Here is a 19,275-nt window from a genome sequence, read left to right as displayed (position 1 = left end):
CCGCCATTCTGACGGTGGTTTTGAAGTCACTGGCAACTATGTTTCAGACTGTAGACCGTCATTCCATGAGCCACATAGCTGACATGACCGATGACTTCATTGACTCTCTATACCATGGACTCACCACCATGGACTCATGACTCGTAATACAAATTTCTTCCAAGGTAGGTATTTACTGTACAGTACCAATGACTTCATCTTGCAATGATCTCGATCTCCTCCAGAACATCAACAATGACACCACCCAACCATACCACCCTGCAACTAGTTTAAAGAACTTCTCATTGTCTCAAAGTCCAAATGTCAACTCTCCATCTCCATCTCCATCTCCATCTCCATCTCCATCTCCATCTCCATCTCCATCTCCATCTCCATCTCCATCTCACATCTCACATCTCTCTCGCCATACCCGATTAGGTTCAACTAAAATGCGCAGGAACGTGTGACAAAGTACATTAAAAGACGTTGGCGGACATTAGTGTGGTAGCTTATTTTAGTACCGCCCAGACGGACACCAAACCGACACCGTCGGTCGATCTTCACTTCTCCCGGTCACGTGACCCTCCATCTTCCGCTTTCTCCTCCCCCCCCCTCCCTCTCCCAGTTCACGTGACCCCTCCCTGTCCCCCGAAACATGCGCCCGCCACGTGTATGCACAAAGCGTCTCTTTTTTTGGCGTTACTTTTTCCATACAGTTGAGGTACATTTCATTTGGAGCGCCGCACAGAAACACGGCTATGCGGGGGCCAGTTGAAAAGTGGAAGATTGGAGGAGCAGTGGAGATGAGGCGGTTTGAGGGGGTGTCGGGGGTGTCGGGGGTTTGTTTGTGTGACTTGGAATTGGGATATATAACCGTCTTGATCCCGCCCTTTTATCAGCCGACTCTGCCCGTCTATCCGTCCCCTTTTTAGGGAAATACCACACTCAGCCCCACCTCGTTAAATCTAAGCTCGGCGCTATTAGCGACGGATTTAGTCTCCAGGGTTGGGTCTATAATGGCGTGGTTATGGGGTTGTGGGGTCCCAAAAGTGGCGATTTTTGGGCATAGAATGGTCAATTGAAGCCGGCGAATTCCAAATCCCGGCTTTTTTTCCTTCTATGCCGTCTCAATCGCCCACAACAGCTTTTCTCGCAGTTCCGCCTTGCTGGTTAAACTTTCGCTTCAACAGCGATTCTAGGTTCTTCTGTGAGGCGTCACAGTGAAGATTAGGTGATTGGACGCGAGCGAAATCGAAGCAGGGAAATGTAAAATGCGAAATGAAAACAGACCCCGGAGATGCCACGTCTCCCCCCGTGGATCACGTGACACCCCCCCATTGCCGCCGCCCCGCCCCCGAGTTCCTCCGCAATTTCCTCACTCTCGTATGTACAGCCATGCAGCTGATAGCAACAATATTGCCGCTAAATCAACAGGGTTCAGTCAGTGGACATGTGGTTCCGATCAGTGAGGGCGTGGACCCATGGCGAGCGGTGAAACGAGCCCGGGCGCCGCGTGAGGCTGGTCAATCGGGACGGTGTTAAACACTGATGGATCTAGCACCCGGCAATGGAGCCGGCAAACTCTTTCTTAAGTCCGACTGGCGGTGTCATGTCACCTACAATACAGTTGTGTCAGTTGTCTATGTACTGTACTGTATGTATGTATGTACTGCGATACTGACACAACCGACAGCCTTCAAGCTTGAGTTAATTTGCGTTATATAGTTAGTCTGGATATCGACGAGAGCGGCGGGCGCGTATATATAAGAGAGGGCTTGTCCCCGTAAATTGAGACCTTTACACATTCCCCCCCAAAAGTACCGCTCAAAATGGCTCCCCCTCCCATGAAAGCCCTGATTGCAGTCACCTGCTACAACGACTCCTTCTACCCTGACGGAAAGAAGACCGGCGTCTACTTCACCGAGGCCTACCACCCCTTCATGGCCTTCTGGGCCGCCGGCTTCGACGTCCAGTTTGTGTCTGAGGACGGAACCTTTGGCTACGACGAAAAGTCTCTGGACCCCATCAACTGCTCCGACAAGGAGATGGAGGACCTGCGAAACCCCGACAGCTCCTTTTCCAAGTGCTCCGCCAAGGTGACAACCGCCGACAAGGTCAACGGCAAGGACTACGGCATCATTTTCTTCGCCGGCGGCCACGGTACCATCCACGACTTCTGCGACGCCCCCAAGCTCGCCAAGCTCGCCTCCGAGGTCTACTTCAACAACGGTATTCTTGCAGCTGTGTGCCATGGCCCCGCCATCTTCAACAACCTCAAGGGCCCCGACGGCAAGCCCCTGATCCAGGGCAAGACCATCACCGGCTTCCACGACCAGGGAGAGACCGACATGGGTCTAGACGAGATTCTCAAGCAGCGATCTCTGCCCACCATCCGACAGATTGCCGCCAACGTCGGCGCCAACTACCAGGCTCCTCCTGATCCCTGGAAGGACTTCTCCCTGTCCGATCAGCGAATCGTGACCGGTGCCAACCCCGCCTCCGCCACCTCCACTGCCATCAAGGCCATCGAGCTCTACAACAAGTTGTAGGGGAGTTACGAGTAATATTGATTAATGTATTTTATAGATTTGAGCGGCACCTGTGCATTCTATCCTCAGTGTCACAGATCAGGTAGTTCAATTAGGTGAATCAAAATGGTGTAATACCTTTCTTCTACTCCACATCCTCAAGTATGGCCACTGAGGCACAATCATAGAGTTCAACTACAGTAGCTACGACTAGTCTCAAAGTTGAGCTTTCTTCCTTGTATAAATACCCTTACATCCACATGTTGCAAATACCCCCGGAATTAGTTGACGAAATATGCAGCTATCTCAACTTCAAAGACATTGTTTCGATATGTGGGGCCGATCCAGACTTCATTCCCGAGTCCGCTATGCGACATGTTTTGCTCCAACAATGTCCATGCTATGATATGGAGTACAGTCAAGGCGATGATTGGAAGTCGTGTGCGACCGGGTACTTGAAGGTTGATACCAATGTGTTTGAACCGACTCTGGGCTGTCCAGTTTTCATCAATCAGTCTCTTCCTTCCGATTTTGACTGTCTCTGTAAAGACAGGGTTCTTAACGGACCGTTTGTTTACAATGACAGAGGGGTGTTCATTGGCAACAGGTTTCTGGATTTTACCGAGTCTCCGGAGACTCCCAGCACCTCTTCTCTGCCTAAAAAATCTCACGTTTCCAGCTTTCAGGATGCTGTCATCTATGACAAACACATGATGAGGGTGCGAGGAAAGATAATCACTGAGAAATGCACGCCAGAAGTCATGACAGCGGTTTTCAGCAACAATGATGGAGAATTGATCATAAATATGAAAGATCTGAGCGCCTCGGAGACTCCTCTTCCCGCTTTCGGATGTCATTTGCCCGGAAAGATGTCCTTCAAGTTACAGGTTGTGGGAAAGACAGCTATTGTGGCTTTTGTAGGGGGCGAAGCGCGATATTCGAGTATCGTGAGCCCTAAAAAAGCCACGGTCCAAGCTGAGAGAGGTTGTTTATTGTTGAGAGCTCCAGCCGGGCTCTTGTTTTACGATGGACATGTGTTTGATGTGATCATCGACAGTCATTGGAGACCAATTGTGCAAAGCTCAAAGTCCACAGAAGTGCTTCCAAAGGAGTGGGATCTAAGTAGGCATCATAGGGTGGAACAAGACAGTAGGTATCGCCACTATGCCTTGATTTATAATCACAACGGTTTGGTTACTGCCCTCGTCGACTTGAAGACTCACAGACTGAAACAGTTGACCGACGTCTCGGACATTGCGCGGGAACACACTTCCCCGATAGATGTTTATCTCACGGTTGTGGGCTTATCCAACGGTTCTGTTGCTGTGTGGAGGTATACAAAGCAGTACTTGGAGAACAAGTATCGACAGCAGCATGGAGTTGATATGATACCTGAAGAGGCGAACAGTTTGATTCAAGGAATATAGAAAAATTGTCACCAGTTGTCGTAGTAGATGTCCACAATGGTTTTTTAGTATATGTACATACAGTATGTACTGTAGTCTGTATATACTGAAGTACACTACACAGTGAGTTCCTTCACCCTAGTTATACAGAGCGAAGTATGACACTTACTTTTAACAAGTCAAGCTTCGGCTGAAAAATTATGTTATTATAAAATAAAATAAAATAAAAAATAGGTGAGTGGTGCAAGCCATTAGAGAAAGTTGTTGACTAAGATCGCAAATGTATGCTTCCACTAGTACTAGTACAAGTACATTGTAATTGTAAAAGCACAGGCTCCTGGCTTTCCTTCTCTGTCAAAAGATCATGAGACTGTTCATCTTTTCCTCTTCTGAATACTCATCATGATCAGCCTGTTTTTAAGGACCCACTAGGGGTGGGAGATCACCGACCTTGTGATATGCCACTTTTGCAAACCAAATGAAGCATGTGAATGACACGAGTTCCTCTCATTAAATGTCGATTTCATCCCATCTCTTACTTGTTCATACAGGTACTTTTACTTGGTCGTCTTGTACTGTACTTGGTGTACTTGTGCATACTGTACTTGGTGTACTTGTGCATACTGTACTTGGCCCTGCCTGAATCTGCCTACAAGCACTAAGGCACCATCGTCTAACGACCAAGAGTTGGACAAAGAAGCATTATTAATCAAAATCCCAAACAACCAAAATATTACAAACCACGCAAATATCCCGCTCCACCAATTTCACGCAACCACCACGTTTACTCGCAATTCTACTCCCCAACCGCCAGTCTTCCAACCGGTTCTATGTTGCCACAGTAACAAATAAAGTTCACTGATATGATCTAAACCAAGTGAGAAACACTGGCTTCAATGAGTCATTCATACACTATAGAACCTTCAAAATACCTCCCTCGGACTCATATTTCACTGTATTATCGATTCCCGCTTTCTCTCAACGAATTGCTCCCAAACCCCCCTTTTTTCCTGTTGCTCAGTTGTATCGTGTCACACTTGCACATCACGTGACCGTGCAGGTTGAAACTCAACCTTAAAAATTATTTCTGCATCATATCTAAGGTGCTGGGGTCCTACGACCTCATCCCCCACTACACGAAATTTATATTATCTGAACATGAACAAAACACCGTTGCATTCCGATGTGGTCAAGCCCAAGGGTCCCCCCTCGGGACCCAAGCCGCAGTACCACAAAAAGAAGACCCCCAACAACACGGGACTCGGAAAGACTCTGATGAACCGAAAGGCCAAGGAAGGACGAGTCTACGTGACCGATTCTGGAGAGACCCGATACACAACCGAGGAGAACAAGGAGGCCGGGTGGGTCAAGCTGCGATCCGTCACCCAAGAGAAGGCTCTGGACGAGTTTCTGGCCACCGCCGAGCTGGCTGACACTGATTTCACCGCTGAGCGACGAGCCCACACCACCATTATCAACACCCATGACAACTCCAACCCTTACCTTTTGACCAAGGCTGAGGCCGAGAAGCTGCGTGAGAAGCAGCTGGAGAACGCCGGCAAGCTGACTGTTCCCCGACGACCTGTTTGGACTGAAGATACCACCTCCACCCAGCTCGATCGAGAGGAGAAGGAGGCGTTTCTGCGATGGCGACGAAGTCTGGCGGAGCTGCAGGAGAACCAGGATCTGCTTCTGACGCCATTCGAGCGAAACATTGAGGTGTGGCGCCAGCTGTGGCGAGTGTGCGAGCGATCCGATCTGGTTGTGCAGATTGTCGATGGGCGAAACCCTCTGCAGTTCCGATCCGAGGATCTGGAGTTGTATGTCAAGGAGATTGACCCCCGTAAGCGAAACCTGCTGCTGGTTAACAAGGCTGACCTGATGACCGAGGAGCAGCGACAGATCTGGGCCGACTATTTCAAGAAACACGGAATTCGATACGCCTTCTTCTCTGCTGCCAAGGCCAAGGAGGAGCTGGAGGCTCTGGAGGCCCGAGAAGAGGCTCAGGCTACCAAGAAGCCCGCCAAGAAGCCCGTCAAGAATGACGATTCCGACGACGAGGTGTCGGCTCTCGAGCGAGAACTTGCACAGTTTGTCCCTAAGGAGGAGTCTGAGGATGAGGATGAGGAGGAAGACGAAGAAGACGAGGAAGACGACGTTGAGCCTTCTGTCACCGAGATCCAGGAGGCCGTTCCTGCTAACGCCCATGAGGAGGCCAAGGCTACCGACGAGTCCAAGCCTGACACAGAGAACATGCACTATTCCGTCATGGCCACCCCCACATCTATCCTGTCTGTGGACCAGCTCGAGCAGCTGTTCCTCGCCGAGGCTCCTGCTCCCATGCAGCCCGCTCCCGCTGGCCAGGAACCCCGCCTGAACATTGGTCTGGTCGGTTACCCTAACGTTGGTAAGTCTTCTACCATCAACGCCCTGGTGGGCTCCAACAAGGTGTCTGTTTCTGCCACCCCTGGAAAGACCAAGCACTTCCAAACTATCCTGCTGTCACCCAAGGTGATGCTGTGTGATTGTCCCGGTCTGGTGTTCCCCAACTTCGGTAACACCAACGGAGAACTGGTGTGTAACGGTGTGCTTCCCATCGACCAGCTGCGTGAGTTCACCGGTCCCGCGACCCTCGTGTCTCGACGAGTGCCCAAGTACTTCCTCGAGTCCGTCTACGGTATCAAGATCTACACTCGTCCGGTCGATGAGGGCGGTCTCGGATATCCCACAGCCACAGAATTCCTTGTGGCCTACGCCAAGGCACGAGGATACATGCGTGGAGCCTCTCAGGGTAATCCCGACGAGTCGCGAGCTGCTCGATACGTGCTCAAGGACTACGTTAACGGAAAGCTGCTCTACTGTCATCCTCCTCCCGACTACAGAGAGGATCTGGATGACGAAGATGCCGGTATTCTCTTCAACAAGGGTCTGTACACCCTCAACCAGCTGCCTCCCTCGCGTCAGAAGCAGCTGCTTGATGCTGCTGTTCACTCTGGCATTGCTCGAGAGGATTTTGACCTTGAGCGAGACATTGACAAACTGTCTTTCTCCCAGCATGCCACTGGAGCCGGTGGTTTCGGTGGTAAAGGATTTTCTTCTCTCGGCGAGCATCTGGACGCTGACTACTTTGGAAAGAACTCATCAGGAGGCAACATGAGCACCCCCTTCCACCAGCGAGGTGCTGCTCAGGGCACCAAGAAGCATTTCAAGGGCAAGAAGGTCAAGGCCCGAAACGCCCGGTCCACCAACGACAACTACGGCGGAACCTACGGCGATATTATTTAAGCGGATGACGGCACGACTAGGGAAATGACTTGGGAAGACGATGCATTATAGATAATTATGATACGATAGTGATATGACAGTAATACAGGTGGGTTGCATTACATTTTTGGATATTGTATTACATTCGATGATAAGATGTGTGACTTCATCAGCAGCTTCAAACACGTAGTGTATAGAACATCTATAGACATTCAATCGACAGATATGTATAAAGAGTCACACTCGATATCAAATGGTCTATTCAATCAATTGATCTATATACAACTTTACTTGTGCACCGCAAAATCAATTGTTTAAGCCCAGATCCTATCAGCAGGTTTGCTGGGCGGGGTGAGAGCGTTCGCTAAGTTCATGCAGTCTTGGCTTCCTCCTTGGTCATTCGTCCTCCGAAAATGGTCGATCCAATTCTCACATTGGTGGATCCCTGCTTGATGGCTTCCTCAAAGTCAGAAGACATGCCCATGGACAGCTCCAGACCTGTGATATCAAAAGCCTGCTCAATAGAGTCTCTGATCTGTACCAGCGTGGCAAAGTCCTTGTTCTCCTCCGAGGCCTTGGACTGCTCAATTGAGCCGATGGTCATGAGACCGGCCAGCTTCAGCTGAGGACACTCCTTAATAATGTAATCTACTACCTTGGAGACATCCTCAGGGTCCAGACCGGACTTTTGCGACTCGCCAGAGGTGTTAACCTGCACAAACACGTGTACGGGAGCCTTGTCTTTGTACTCGCTCTGTTCGCGGGCGTCGTTGAGCTTCTTGGCCTTCTTTTCTCCGTCCACGGTTTCGACCCACAGGTTGGGGATGTTCTTAGCCAGCTGGGCACATTTATTGGATTGCAAAGAGCCGATAAAGTGCCACTGAATCTCCTGGGGAAGGTTGGCCACCTTCTCCATGAGCTCCTGGACGTAGTTCTCGCCGAAATGTCGCTGTCCAAGATCATAAACTGCCTGAATGTCACTGGCAGGCTTGTATTTGGACACACACACCAGTCTGGTGGTGGGGGACAGAGCAGACACAGAGGTCTTGATCTGGTTGTAATTGTGCGATAATTCGGATACTCGAGACATTCGGACGGCGGTTTTGAGCATGTGTTGAGGTGGGGTGAGGGAGATGAGTTGAGTGGGGTGATGCTAGGATCGATATGCATGCTGGGAGTCTAAACGATTTATTGGCTTGCGGTTCGACGGTATTGGGGGTAGAGAGAAGTGGATTGTTTTGTATGGCCATAGTGTGGTTTTTTTATTTCTTTTGATTATAAGAGGTTGGTTTAGTGATTTGATCTGGCCAAATGTGGTCTTACTTGTGATTTTGCTACGGCTCTTAAGTATCTGTTCTGAACTGGCTTTGCTGTGGAACAGTGGTATTGGGAAGAGTAGTCGAGGGCTTGATCTCAACAAATACGTAAATATTAGTTGAGAAATAGTGAAGCCATGATTTCTTGTTTATTGAATATTAGTTGAATACATAGTGAATTCAGATTACACTCTTTTTAGACTAGACTTGACGAAGAACTTCTGTAGCTCAGAAGGAAAGTATGTATGTACAGTACATGTGTGCGAGAGTAGAGACAGTAGCAAGCGTAAAAGGCGGCCGAGGCCACCGAGAGAACAGCGTAGCAGGGCGCGTAGTCACCACAGGGGACGCAGAACCAAACCAATGACGAAGAAGAACCCACAAGGAGACGTTTTCAAAGGCAATGCAAACGAAGAGGGCAATGGAGGGATTGAGATTAGAGAACTGGAGACTGGAGTGGCGTTTTCCCGATGAACGAACAAACACGCGAAGTTATGTGGACCAACATACAACACGGACTGAACCAGGTTTTTTTATGATTTTTTTACTGGAAATAGGTACGTGCCAAGTTGGACCATGACACTCAACGTGTTTAATTAGTAATATTCGTGTAAGCGTACATTCATTTCAAAGGTTATTCTTTCACAGCAAAGTTATAATTAAATGAATGTATATGCAGAAAAAAAAGAAAAAAACTATACAAGTGCATACTGTAGTTGGATCTTTGTATTCTTGAGCCACATGATGGAAATTTCAATGCAAGTTTCTTCTGCTGAACGTCCATCATACAAGATGGCCTTACAGCACATGCATTTTCTACCTTAGCTACAGTACACGCCCAGTGTGCGGGGCAGAAAAGACAGCCTGAAATTGCTCACCGGAGCCCAACACCCAACAACTGCAAATGTTTTAGCCCTGATAAAAAAATCAGATCAAGTTTGTGATCCTCGAACTATTGAACTATCTCAGGCTTATCGGCATCATGATAGTAAGTGTACGAACCGATGGCTACAGTAGCTCAAGCTCGTATCTGCAAATGCCGTACCAAATGCTGATACGTCACCGCACATGTACTCAACTCAAACATCCCTGTTATCCCATTGTTGACTATCACTGTGAGCCCAATAACCGATGGTGGAGTGCACTGCCAAGAGTCGTTTATGCAGCCAAGCATTCGCTTAGTGATTGTGTAGAGACAGACAAACTCGTCATTCTTTTCGCTGTCTGAGACGGAAAGATCTTGATAAACTGAAATATGGCATCTGAGAGAGATTTTACATCGTCGTTTCACCTCTTCAACAACCACGACTGCTGAACCTTGTACTATTTGAGCTCGGAGCCGCATGATCAACAAAGGTTTATATATGTGAGGGTCGTCGATGTAGGGTAACCGACGAACGTAAAGAAGGGATGAAAAGCGAGGGGGCTTAACTGATAGCGGGTTGCTCGTGTACACAGGAGCGTCGTTGTTGAGGGTCACAGCCCTTTCGGAGGAGCCAAGAGCTTCCTGTTCTAAAAGTCAAAGACACAAATAAAACGGGGAAAACAAGCTGCATTCTAAACTATAGAAAACTGGTGATTATATACACAAACCAAATAAGGTTTGTTGGAGAATAATATGTCACTGGAGTAACGTAACTACACAGGCTAGGGAGATAGCTTACATATAGAGGTGATCTTTCGCTGTATCCGAACTATTCCATTATTTACGCTCGAAATTATTAACATTGACGATAACGCCGAAGAAGACATCGAGACAAAGGTTGAGATGTTAATCTCTCCAGCCATTGCCGCCAACTGGGCCACCATGGTGCTCCGACAAATGCAAGTGGCAACCAGTGTGGTTTACATACTCAGTCTCGACATGAAGGACGCCAAAACACATTTCGACAAGGGAATAAAGGTAGTGGAAGCAGTGGGAATCCTTGCTGTTGGTATTGGCCCGCTCTGGAGAAAACCCATGGTTTCTGCTGCCAAACTGCAGAGTTGGAAGATATCTCCTTACCAATTCACAGCTGCCATTCTCACCCTATCTACAGTACTCGTAAGTCTAGCAGCGGTCTTCCTTTTTGTCGTGAAGAACTACTTTCTAGTTGTTATTGTTGTTTTTGTCAACTCGGTGCTGGTCAATGAAATCAAATGGGCTGAGGCCTACTTTTCCACCAATTGGTTGCCTAAAAACAAGTACCTGGAGATGTTTGAAAAGAGCAAGAATATTATTCTGCTGTTCACCATTTTTCCTGCCATGATTGCCACCTGGATCCGAACTGTGTGGTTGTTTGTTCCTATTCCTGTGGCTCTTTTGCTCATATCCTACTTCCTGGCCTTCAAATTGGAACGTCTTCTCGACCAGCAAGTCAAGTACAAACAGATGCTTGAAGACAATGCTGAATACACTCCTCTTGCCGAGTGGAATGACCCCAACTCGTATGACTATTACAAGATTGACATTAAGCAGGAGAGCTGGGGTCAATTCTACACCTATTATTTCTTCCAGTTTTTGTGACCTCAATTGATATGCACTGAAGATAATATGTATTGTTGATTAGATATATATAACTTAGTACATATAACAGTATATATATAACAACCCACTTCTAAGGATACCAGCTTCCAATAATAACGCACACCAGAAAGAGATTCTAGAGAGATTCTAGATAAGCAGATACACCATCTACAGGACAGACATGTCGTCGACCAGCTGATGGAATCTTCTAGCACCCTACTTGGTATCACCTTCAACTTCCGGTGTTGAAAGACAATAAATTAGTGAAGACATTCCGTTGGAATCAGCTCAAGACAGTGTATAATCAGCCTGTAGGAGGAATAAAAGTATCTTAAATTTAAATATACCGTATCTACAGATGATCCAGAGTGGGTATGATAACTCCTTTAAAAAGAAATGAACTTCTCATTGGTAGACACAACATATAATATGGGTGTAGCTACAAGTACATACTACCTGCTGATACCAAAGACGAAAAAGCTGCCAACACATATATATCAAGTTTGGTTTCGAATACGTTTCCAGGTTTTTTAAATGTAAATATCACCTAGGTGTATCCAAGCCATTATCTGTCCTTCTCTTCTTACGGAATGAAAAGTGTGGTTGAATGAGCAGTGTGGTTTTTTGTTTTTTTTCTGCATATACATTCATTTAATTGGTGTACACAACATGAGAAGAGACACCTAACCAGACATGTGTATTGCAATAAGTGGTTAAAGAAACGCCATTCAATTCTGTCTTGAATTCTGGGTACAGCAGCTATTGTAACATAACTCAGACGAAACTCACAATTCGCTCTTGCTCCTCGAGTACAGTACTTTCATAAACATCTACACATAATTACGGTAGACACATGTCATAGGCCACTTTACTCGTACTCTACATTCTCCCCATTGCTTATCAACCATATAATCTCTATTTTACCTCCTAAGCAGCAATTTTTCTCTTCTGCGCGTTGGCGTTCTCTCGGGCCTGCTTGACCACGTGGAGCACGTCGTTGATGCTCTTCTTCCACACATCCAGCTTCTGGCTGATGACCTCCCAGTCGGCCTTGGCGATAGGACCGCTCTTCTGGGCCCGGTGCACAGCGAACGACTGCTTGGTCTGGCTCAGACGGCCCTCCACGAGACCGGCTCGGATCGTATCGATAACCCACAGCTCCACTGTGTCCAGAGAAACGTCCAGGTTCTTGGCGATGATAGAGTACTCGATCTCAGGAGACTCGGCAGCGAGGTTGGCCAGCGCAATGACTCGGGTCTTGGCGAGCAGCGACTCCGCATCAAAGTCGTTCTCCTCAATGAGGCTCTTGGCGTCTCCGGCGGCCAGAGATTGCATCTTGGCCACTTCTCCGCTTGCCACGGTGGTCAGCAGCTCGAATAGTCGCTGTTCTGTGGTCTTGAGGTCCTCCACGGGCTCGAGAGCCAGAATAGAGCCAAAGTCGTACACGTGGTCCGACTTGAGCGCCTGCTGCACCAGCTTGCAGGTCATGGGGAAGGTGGAGGTCTGGGTGTTGCCAACAGCAGCCACCAGCAGAGCCAGGGCCTTGGCGGGCTCGTCCAGCTGCACGAGGGCACTGTAGATCTTGGCAATGAGCTGATCTCGCACGTCAGCCTCAATCTGCCACGTGTTGATCCATGTGACGGTCTGGTCGGACTTGAGCTGTCCGGCAAGAAGATGCAGGTTTCCAGTCTCCTCAGCGGTGGTCAGAGCAGCCAGAAGGGTGTTTGCGAGCTGTGCGTCGTCGTGGCTGGAGCTCAGCATATTGAAAAGAGAGGCCAGGACAGCAACAACGGCCTGGCCCGCAGCAGCGGGGCCGTTGAAAGATCGAGGCAGGTTGCTGTGGCCGGAAATGGCCTTCAGAACAGCATCAACCCACTCAAAGGACTCGGAGAAGGAGAAGACGTGCAAGCACAACTGCCACACGGACTCAAACTGCTGCTCCGAAGACTTGTTTAGCAGAGGGAGCTGCTGAGTAATCAACTCAAACACCTTGGGCTCCTCACCCGCAGCCAGAGCTCGTTGGCAGTTGGCCTCCAGCTCGTCGCAGCCAAGGGTCTCGATGTACGCGGTCAGCTCGGCCACCAGGTCGGCCAGAGAGCCGTCGACAACCATGAAATTGATATCGGACATGTTGGTTGTGTAGTGGTGGGTGTGGTGGTTGATGTGAAATTTTTGGGCCCTCCATAGAGTTATGGTTAGGGTTGGGGTTAGATTGGAGAGCTCGTTGTTACCACCTTTTCTGGCCATCTGGGGTGTAAAGTAGCCTTATATACAGGTACAAAATGTCGTGCTCATTACACTGGTTGTTTCAGTGTGACCAAATTCCATCTCAATCACCTCTTCTACCGCCCCGTTCTCTCCTTTGGATACTCAATTGGGAGTAATGAAATTTCACCTTAAAAAAAAAGAACCCGAAATTTCAACTGTCGATGTTGGTTGGGAGGAGAAGGAAATGCACTTGACTTGTTCACACAGAACATTGCTACGACAGAATGTAGCAGTAGGTGCAAGTACAAGCACCTGTCGCGGTTGCCACCATTACTCTTCATTTCAATACAATGATGTTCCTTTTTTTCCCAAAGTATATCCAAAATATCCATTCAATACATAATACAAAATACATCCCCTTGGTCAGCTTAGAAACTATCTGTAGGCCAGTATCCGTCTGTCGTTAAGCAGCCTACAAAAACTTGTCAGTAAACCGCCCCTTAGATCGAGTAGCATCCAGGAACAACGACTCGCACTCCTCCACGTCCTTGACCTCCACCACGTCTCGTCCCTCGCTCTTGGCCAGCACTCCAGCAGGAGACAGAAGCTGAAGGCCGTATCTCAGCGAGGTTCGGGCTCCATGTTGAGCAAGGGCGTCCAGAGCGTCCTCGGAAATCTGCTGCTGTTCAACCACAGCTCGCTTCTGAATGATGGTCTTGATCTCGTCCAGAGAGTAGGGCAGAGTTCGCACAATGAGCAGTCGATCGAGCAGATCGGTGGTGATGCCGTGAGGAGACACATCGTCGTCCACACCCCGAACTCGGCACATGCCTCGGTTGGACGCCAGGATGACAATGGGCGAGATTGTCGACTCCAGAGCCCGGTTGAGGTAGGTAAAACACTCCACATCTAGCATGTTCACCTCGTCGATAAACAGTACACCAGGCACCAGTTCAGCCACTCCCTGGTCAATGTACGACTGCACCTTTTTGTTGACCTCCTCTCTCAGCTTGTCTGTGATTTCTGTCTTTTTGGGCTTCATCAGCGAGCCCATCATCGACATGACATCCTGTCCTCCCTGAGGCCGTGCATTGGCCACATCCAAATCATGCAGCGTTACGTCCTGCACAATCTCCTTCTTCTTGTGCACCTCTCCCTTGGGCAGGGGAACGTACTCCTCCGTCTCGAGATCAAATTCGGTAGCGTAGGCATCCGATCGTCCCACTCGCTTGACAGCACCAGTGTTGGCCTCAATGTAAATCACGTCGCCAACGGCCACCCGCTCCTTCTGAATCGACTCGTAGATCTTGGGATCCAGCCGCAGTTGCTTAGTGCCTCTGTAACTCTTGAGACCCACCACCACCGACCGGATGGTTTTGCCGTAGCCTCCCAGGGGATCTTCGGCCTCCTCGGGCGTCAGCTCCGTCACCTCTCCCTCGTAAATGTCCTTGGTCTCCTTGATTCGCAGTCCAATGGCCCGTCGAAAGTTCTCCATCAGAGCAGCAGTCTTCTTGACCTCTGCGGAGAAAATCTCAGAACCAACAATGGGGCAGAAGGGGACCTTGGGGCCGAGTTCCTGCGAGACGGCAAGCGCCAGAGCAGTCTTTCCGGTACCGGGACCGCCAGCAAGAAGGATTCCTCGGCCGCTCATCTTGCTGGCTCGAATCAGGTCAACCACCAGTCCCAGGGCCTCTCGAGCCTCGGTTTGGCCCACAAACCCCGCATCAATGGGCTTGGCGACACCCATTTCGTTGAGACCTAGACCACGGATATGTGTGTGCGCGGCTGTGCGGGTGTCTCGCGAATTGCTCTTGATTTCGTTGATTTGCACCATGGTTATGTCTAGTAGTGATGGCAAGTGGTGATGCAGACGGCTTGATTTTTTTGGTGCAGTGTGGAACCTTGATGAAAGAGCTGAACTGTAGGTAGGGTAACTTAGGAGGAGGAGGTTTGGGGGTGTTTGAGGGGCGAGGGAACAAATTTGACAACTATTATGGGGTTATTCAAGGCCACATTATACTGCTGATCTGATTCAAATGTCAAATTTCGTGCTCTCAACGTCTACTTGGTGTGGGGTTGTGGAATGTTAGGGCTAACAATCTTGGGCGTGAGTTGACATGACTTGCAACATTAAGGCGCCGCAATAGCTGTTTTGTTGACAACACTCTATAACCCAACTAATGTTGCTCTCAGTACTTGACTTGATGACCTAACGCCCACTCAACAGCACACCTCATCCAACTCGCCGGAGAGACATTCCACAAACTCTGGAGATGAAAATAATGAGTATTGTACCTTTTCAAGAATACCCATATCTTACCATCACCAAAAATACGGGCCTCTACACCCCCAGAGCACCTCCTCTTTCGCCACCCTAACCCACAACTTTCATTCCTCCCTCCTCAATAGAGTTCATGCACGATCAAAAAAAATATCTAGGCCCAGAAACTTTCAAATCTTTTCTGTCCAAGACGCTATACACCTATGGGAGCTGAAGAACAAAGCAACAAGGAGCATCGGACGTCGCGGGACAAGACGAAGATGGCCAAGGCCAAGCTTCACGCCAACGGCTTCAACGCCAAAGCGTTTGCTGTGGCCAACCCCGGCAAGCTCGACCGTCAGGCCAGACGATCCCACGACCACAAGGAGAAGCGATACCACGCTCCTATGGTCGACCGAACGACCGAGGACCCTCCGCCTGTAATTGTGGCGGTCGTGGGTCCTCCTGGTACCGGAAAGACCACTCTGATCAAGTCTCTGGTCAGACGATACACCAAGCAGACTCTGAACGACATTCGAGGACCCATCACTGTGGTTTCTGGAAAGCGACGACGACTCACTTTTCTGGAATGCAACAACGATCTGAGCAGTATGATTGATGTGGCCAAGATCGCAGACCTGGTGCTGCTGGTAATGGATGGAAATTTCGGCTTTGAAATGGAGACCATGGAGTTCCTCAACATTCTCTCCCCTCACGGATTCCCCCGAATCCTGGGAGTCACTACCCATCTAGATCTGTTCAAGAACCCCGCCACCATGCGAGCATCTAAGAAGCGGCTCAAGACCCGGTTCTGGACCGAGGTCTACGCTGGAGCCAAGCTCTTTTACCTGTCAGGAGTCATCAACGGACGATACCCCGACCGGGAGATTCTCAACCTATGTCGGTTCATTAACATTATGAAGTTCCGGCCGCTCAAATGGCGAAACGAGCATCCCTACCTGTTGGCCGACCGAGTGGTCGACATTACCCACCCTTCTCTCATTGAGAAGAACCCCAAGGTTGACAGAAAGGTGACCATGTATGGCTGGGTTCACGGAACACCTCTGCCCTATGTGAATGCCAAGGTGCACGTTCCCGGAATCGGAGATCTTGTGGTCAAGGAGGCTGAGCGTCTTCCTGATCCCTGCCCCACTCCTTATGCTGTCAAGATGGCTGAGGAGGCTGCTATTTCTGCAGGTGCCAAGCGAAAGCGACGTCTCGACGAGAAACAAAAGTCCATTTACGCTCCCATGTCCGATGTTGGCGGTGTTCTCATGGATAAGGATGCCGTTTACATTGACGTTGGCAGCAAATCGTTTGTTCCTGGTCAGGAGAAGGGTATTGGAGAGCAGATGGTGACTTCTCTGCAGAGTGCTAAGCACGGTTTGGGCGAGACTGAGCGTGTTTTCCGTCTGTTCAACGACAAGGAGTTTGACGAGGCGCTGGAGGAGGACATTGATGACGACGAAGAGGACAACGGAGATCATGGACGAACCGGAATGCGATCTGGAAGAGCCACCGAGAAGATCACTGAAATCGGAGACGATGAGGAGGGAGACGAGCAGGAACAGGACGAGGAGTACGACTTCCAGGAGTCCGATTCGGACATGGAGCTCGGTATGGATGAGGATGAGCTTTCTCAGCTACGTGCCCAGGCTCTGGATGGTGCTTCCAAGTTCAAGAAGCAGACCCGAAAGAGCTGGGATATCAACCGAGTACTCTACCAGGATGATGTTTCTCCTGCTGATGCCATCTCCAAGTGGAAGGGCGACTTTGAGGAGCAGGAGGAGGACATTGAGGCCGATGAGGAGGAATTCCTGAAGCGAGCTGACTTTGTTGATAACTCTGGACTGGATTCCTCCGTCCCTATCTACGGCGATTGTCTTGATTCTTGGACTCAGGAAGCTATTGCTGGTCTTTCGGACCGGTTCATCACTGCTGTCTTTGACAAGGATGGCAATGTTATTCAGGATAAGGACGAAGATGAAGAGGGAGAGGGCGACGACGACGAGATTTACTCTGATTTCGAGGATATGGAGACCGGGGAGAAGTTTGTCGGCGGAAAGAAGGCTGGAAGTGATGATGAGGACGACGAGGACGATGAGGATAACGAAGAAGAGGACTCTGAGAGTGAACCTGCCGCCATGTCTCTTGCTCAGCAGCGAGAAGCGAATGCTGCTAAGAAGGAGAAGCTCAAGAAGCAGTTTGAGCAGGAGCAGGGCGACGATAGAGAATTTGGAGCGGAGGACCCCGAGGGAGGCGAAGAGACGTCGTGGTACGATCTTGAGAAGGCCAAAATTGCAAAGCAGCTCGAGATCAACGAGGCCGAGTACAAAGAGATGGACCAAAACACACGAGATCGGATCGAGGGTTTCCGTGCGGGTACTTATCTTCGTCTTGTGTTTGAGGGTGTTCCTTGTGAGTTCATTCAGCATTTTGATCCCTCTTTTCCCGTACTCATTGGAGGTCTTTTGGCTAACGAGGACCAGTTTGGATTCTCCCAGGTACGAATCAAGCGACATCGATGGCACAAGAAGGTACTCAAGTCTAACGATCCTTTGGTGGTCTCACTTGGATGGAGACGGTTCCAGACCATTCCTCTGTACTCCACTTCGGACTCTCGAACTCGAAACCGACTGCTCAAGTACACTCCTGAGCATATGCATTGCTTTGGCACCTTTTACGGCCCTCTGGTGTCCCCCAACACCGGTTTCTGTGCCGTTCCTGCTGTCGCTTCTGCCAATAAGACTGGCGCGTTTAGAATTGCTGCCACAGGTACTGTTCTTGAGGTTGACGCCTCCGTGGAGATTGTCAAGAAGCTGAAGCTGGTTGGACATCCCGCGAAGGTGTTCAAGAACACCGCCTTCATCAAGGACATGTTCAACTCGTCTCTGGAAGTGGCCAAGTTTGAGGGGGCTCAGATCAAGACTGTTTCTGGTATTCGAGGACACATCAAGCGAGCTCTTGCCTCTCCCGAGGGCCAGTTCCGAGCCACCTTTGAAGACAAGATTCTCATGTCGGACATTGTCTTCCTCAAGACCTGGTACCCCATTCAGCCCCGAAAGTTCTACAACCCTGTCACTTCTCTGCTGTTGCAGGACAAGGCCAACTGGGCCGGTATGAGACTCACTGGTCAGGTTCGAGCTGAGGAGGGTATTGAGACTCCTCTGCTGGAGAACTCCAAGTACAACAAGATTGAGCGAAAGGAGCGGTTCTTCCAGCCTCTCAAGGTGCCTCGAGCCATCCAGTCTGGTCTGCCCTTTGCTGCCCAGCCTAAGAATGTGGCCGACCCCAAGAAGCGGGACTACTACCTGCAGAAGCGGGCAGTTGTCTTGTCTGAGGAGGAACAGAAGGCCCGAGACCTTCTCAAGAAGGTCATCACGATCCGAAACGACAAGGAGAAGCGAGCCAAGGAGAAGTGGACTGCCCAGCACGATGCATACGAGAAGAAGAAGGCCGCGGCCGAGGCGGAGCGACTGGAGCGAGAGAAGACCAAGAAGAAAGAGTTCTTCCAGCAAAACAAGAAGCGAGGAGCTTCGCAGGGAGGAGACCATGGAAGCAACAAGCGACGAAAGTAGATGGTCGGATAGATTTAATGTATGTTTATTGTTTAAAAGTGGGTAGATGTGAGAGCTTGAAAAGTGATACTTGGATACTGTACGTATGTCCATACTGTAATGCTTCTAATGTGAGCTCCTTTGGAGAGACCCCATGATTATAATTTCTTCTTCTGTCTCACTATTAATGAAATGATCTACCACACAACTTCCAGAGATCCCTGTCTGTGACCCCCACACAGCTCTCATGA

The 19,275-nt window shown here is 49.4% G+C and overlaps 8 protein-coding genes across 8 annotated transcripts; 5 read left to right on the top strand and 3 right to left on the bottom strand.

The window, feature by feature from the left end:
- Nucleotides 1-1,808: 1,808 nt before the first annotated feature.
- Nucleotides 1,809-2,528, top strand: YALI1_C30320g (uncharacterized protein; the record flags this gene model as incomplete). Its single annotated transcript, XM_502116.3, has 1 exon — nt 1,809-2,528. The coding sequence occupies one exon, from the start codon at nt 1,809-1,811 to the stop codon at nt 2,526-2,528; it is 720 nt and encodes a 239-aa protein (XP_502116.1).
- Nucleotides 2,529-2,767: 239 nt separating this feature from the next.
- YALI1_C30310g (uncharacterized protein) lies at nt 2,768-3,934 on the top strand (the record flags this gene model as incomplete). The annotated part of the gene is made up of 1 exon (XM_068282522.1): nt 2,768-3,934. One exon carries the CDS (start codon nt 2,768-2,770, stop codon nt 3,932-3,934), a length of 1,167 nt encoding a protein of 388 aa, XP_068138623.1.
- Nucleotides 3,935-5,071: 1,137 nt separating this feature from the next.
- Nucleotides 5,072-7,198, top strand: YALI1_C30287g (uncharacterized protein; the record flags this gene model as incomplete). The annotated part of the gene is made up of 1 exon (XM_502114.3): nt 5,072-7,198. One exon carries the CDS (start codon nt 5,072-5,074, stop codon nt 7,196-7,198), a length of 2,127 nt encoding a protein of 708 aa, XP_502114.3.
- Nucleotides 7,199-7,547: 349 nt separating this feature from the next.
- YALI1_C30255g (uncharacterized protein) lies at nt 7,548-8,288 on the bottom strand (the record flags this gene model as incomplete). Its single annotated transcript, XM_502113.3, has 1 exon — nt 7,548-8,288. One exon carries the CDS (start codon nt 8,286-8,288, stop codon nt 7,548-7,550), a length of 741 nt encoding a protein of 246 aa, XP_502113.2.
- Nucleotides 8,289-10,261: 1,973 nt separating this feature from the next.
- YALI1_C30235g (uncharacterized protein) lies at nt 10,262-10,999 on the top strand (the record flags this gene model as incomplete). The annotated part of the gene is made up of 1 exon (XM_502112.3): nt 10,262-10,999. One exon carries the CDS (start codon nt 10,262-10,264, stop codon nt 10,997-10,999), a length of 738 nt encoding a protein of 245 aa, XP_502112.3.
- A 927-nt stretch (nt 11,000-11,926) lies between these two features.
- YALI1_C30205g (uncharacterized protein) lies at nt 11,927-13,246 on the bottom strand (the record flags this gene model as incomplete). The annotated part of the gene is made up of 1 exon (XM_502111.3): nt 11,927-13,246. The coding sequence occupies one exon, from the start codon at nt 13,244-13,246 to the stop codon at nt 11,927-11,929; it is 1,320 nt and encodes a 439-aa protein (XP_502111.2).
- Nucleotides 13,247-13,679: 433 nt separating this feature from the next.
- YALI1_C30187g (uncharacterized protein) lies at nt 13,680-15,041 on the bottom strand (the record flags this gene model as incomplete). The annotated part of the gene is made up of 1 exon (XM_502110.3): nt 13,680-15,041. One exon carries the CDS (start codon nt 15,039-15,041, stop codon nt 13,680-13,682), a length of 1,362 nt encoding a protein of 453 aa, XP_502110.3.
- A 650-nt stretch (nt 15,042-15,691) lies between these two features.
- YALI1_C30181g (uncharacterized protein) lies at nt 15,692-19,045 on the top strand (the record flags this gene model as incomplete). Its single annotated transcript, XM_502109.3, has 1 exon — nt 15,692-19,045. One exon carries the CDS (start codon nt 15,692-15,694, stop codon nt 19,043-19,045), a length of 3,354 nt encoding a protein of 1,117 aa, XP_502109.1.
- Nucleotides 19,046-19,275: the final 230 nt, after the last annotated feature.

Source organism: Yarrowia lipolytica, chromosome 1C, assembly GCF_001761485.1.
Source record: "Yarrowia lipolytica chromosome 1C, complete sequence".
NCBI classification, from domain to species: Eukaryota; Fungi; Ascomycota; class Dipodascomycetes; order Dipodascales; genus Yarrowia; species Yarrowia lipolytica.
Note: the sequence above shows the minus strand (reverse complement) of the source record. Positions and strands in the feature narration are given on the sequence as shown.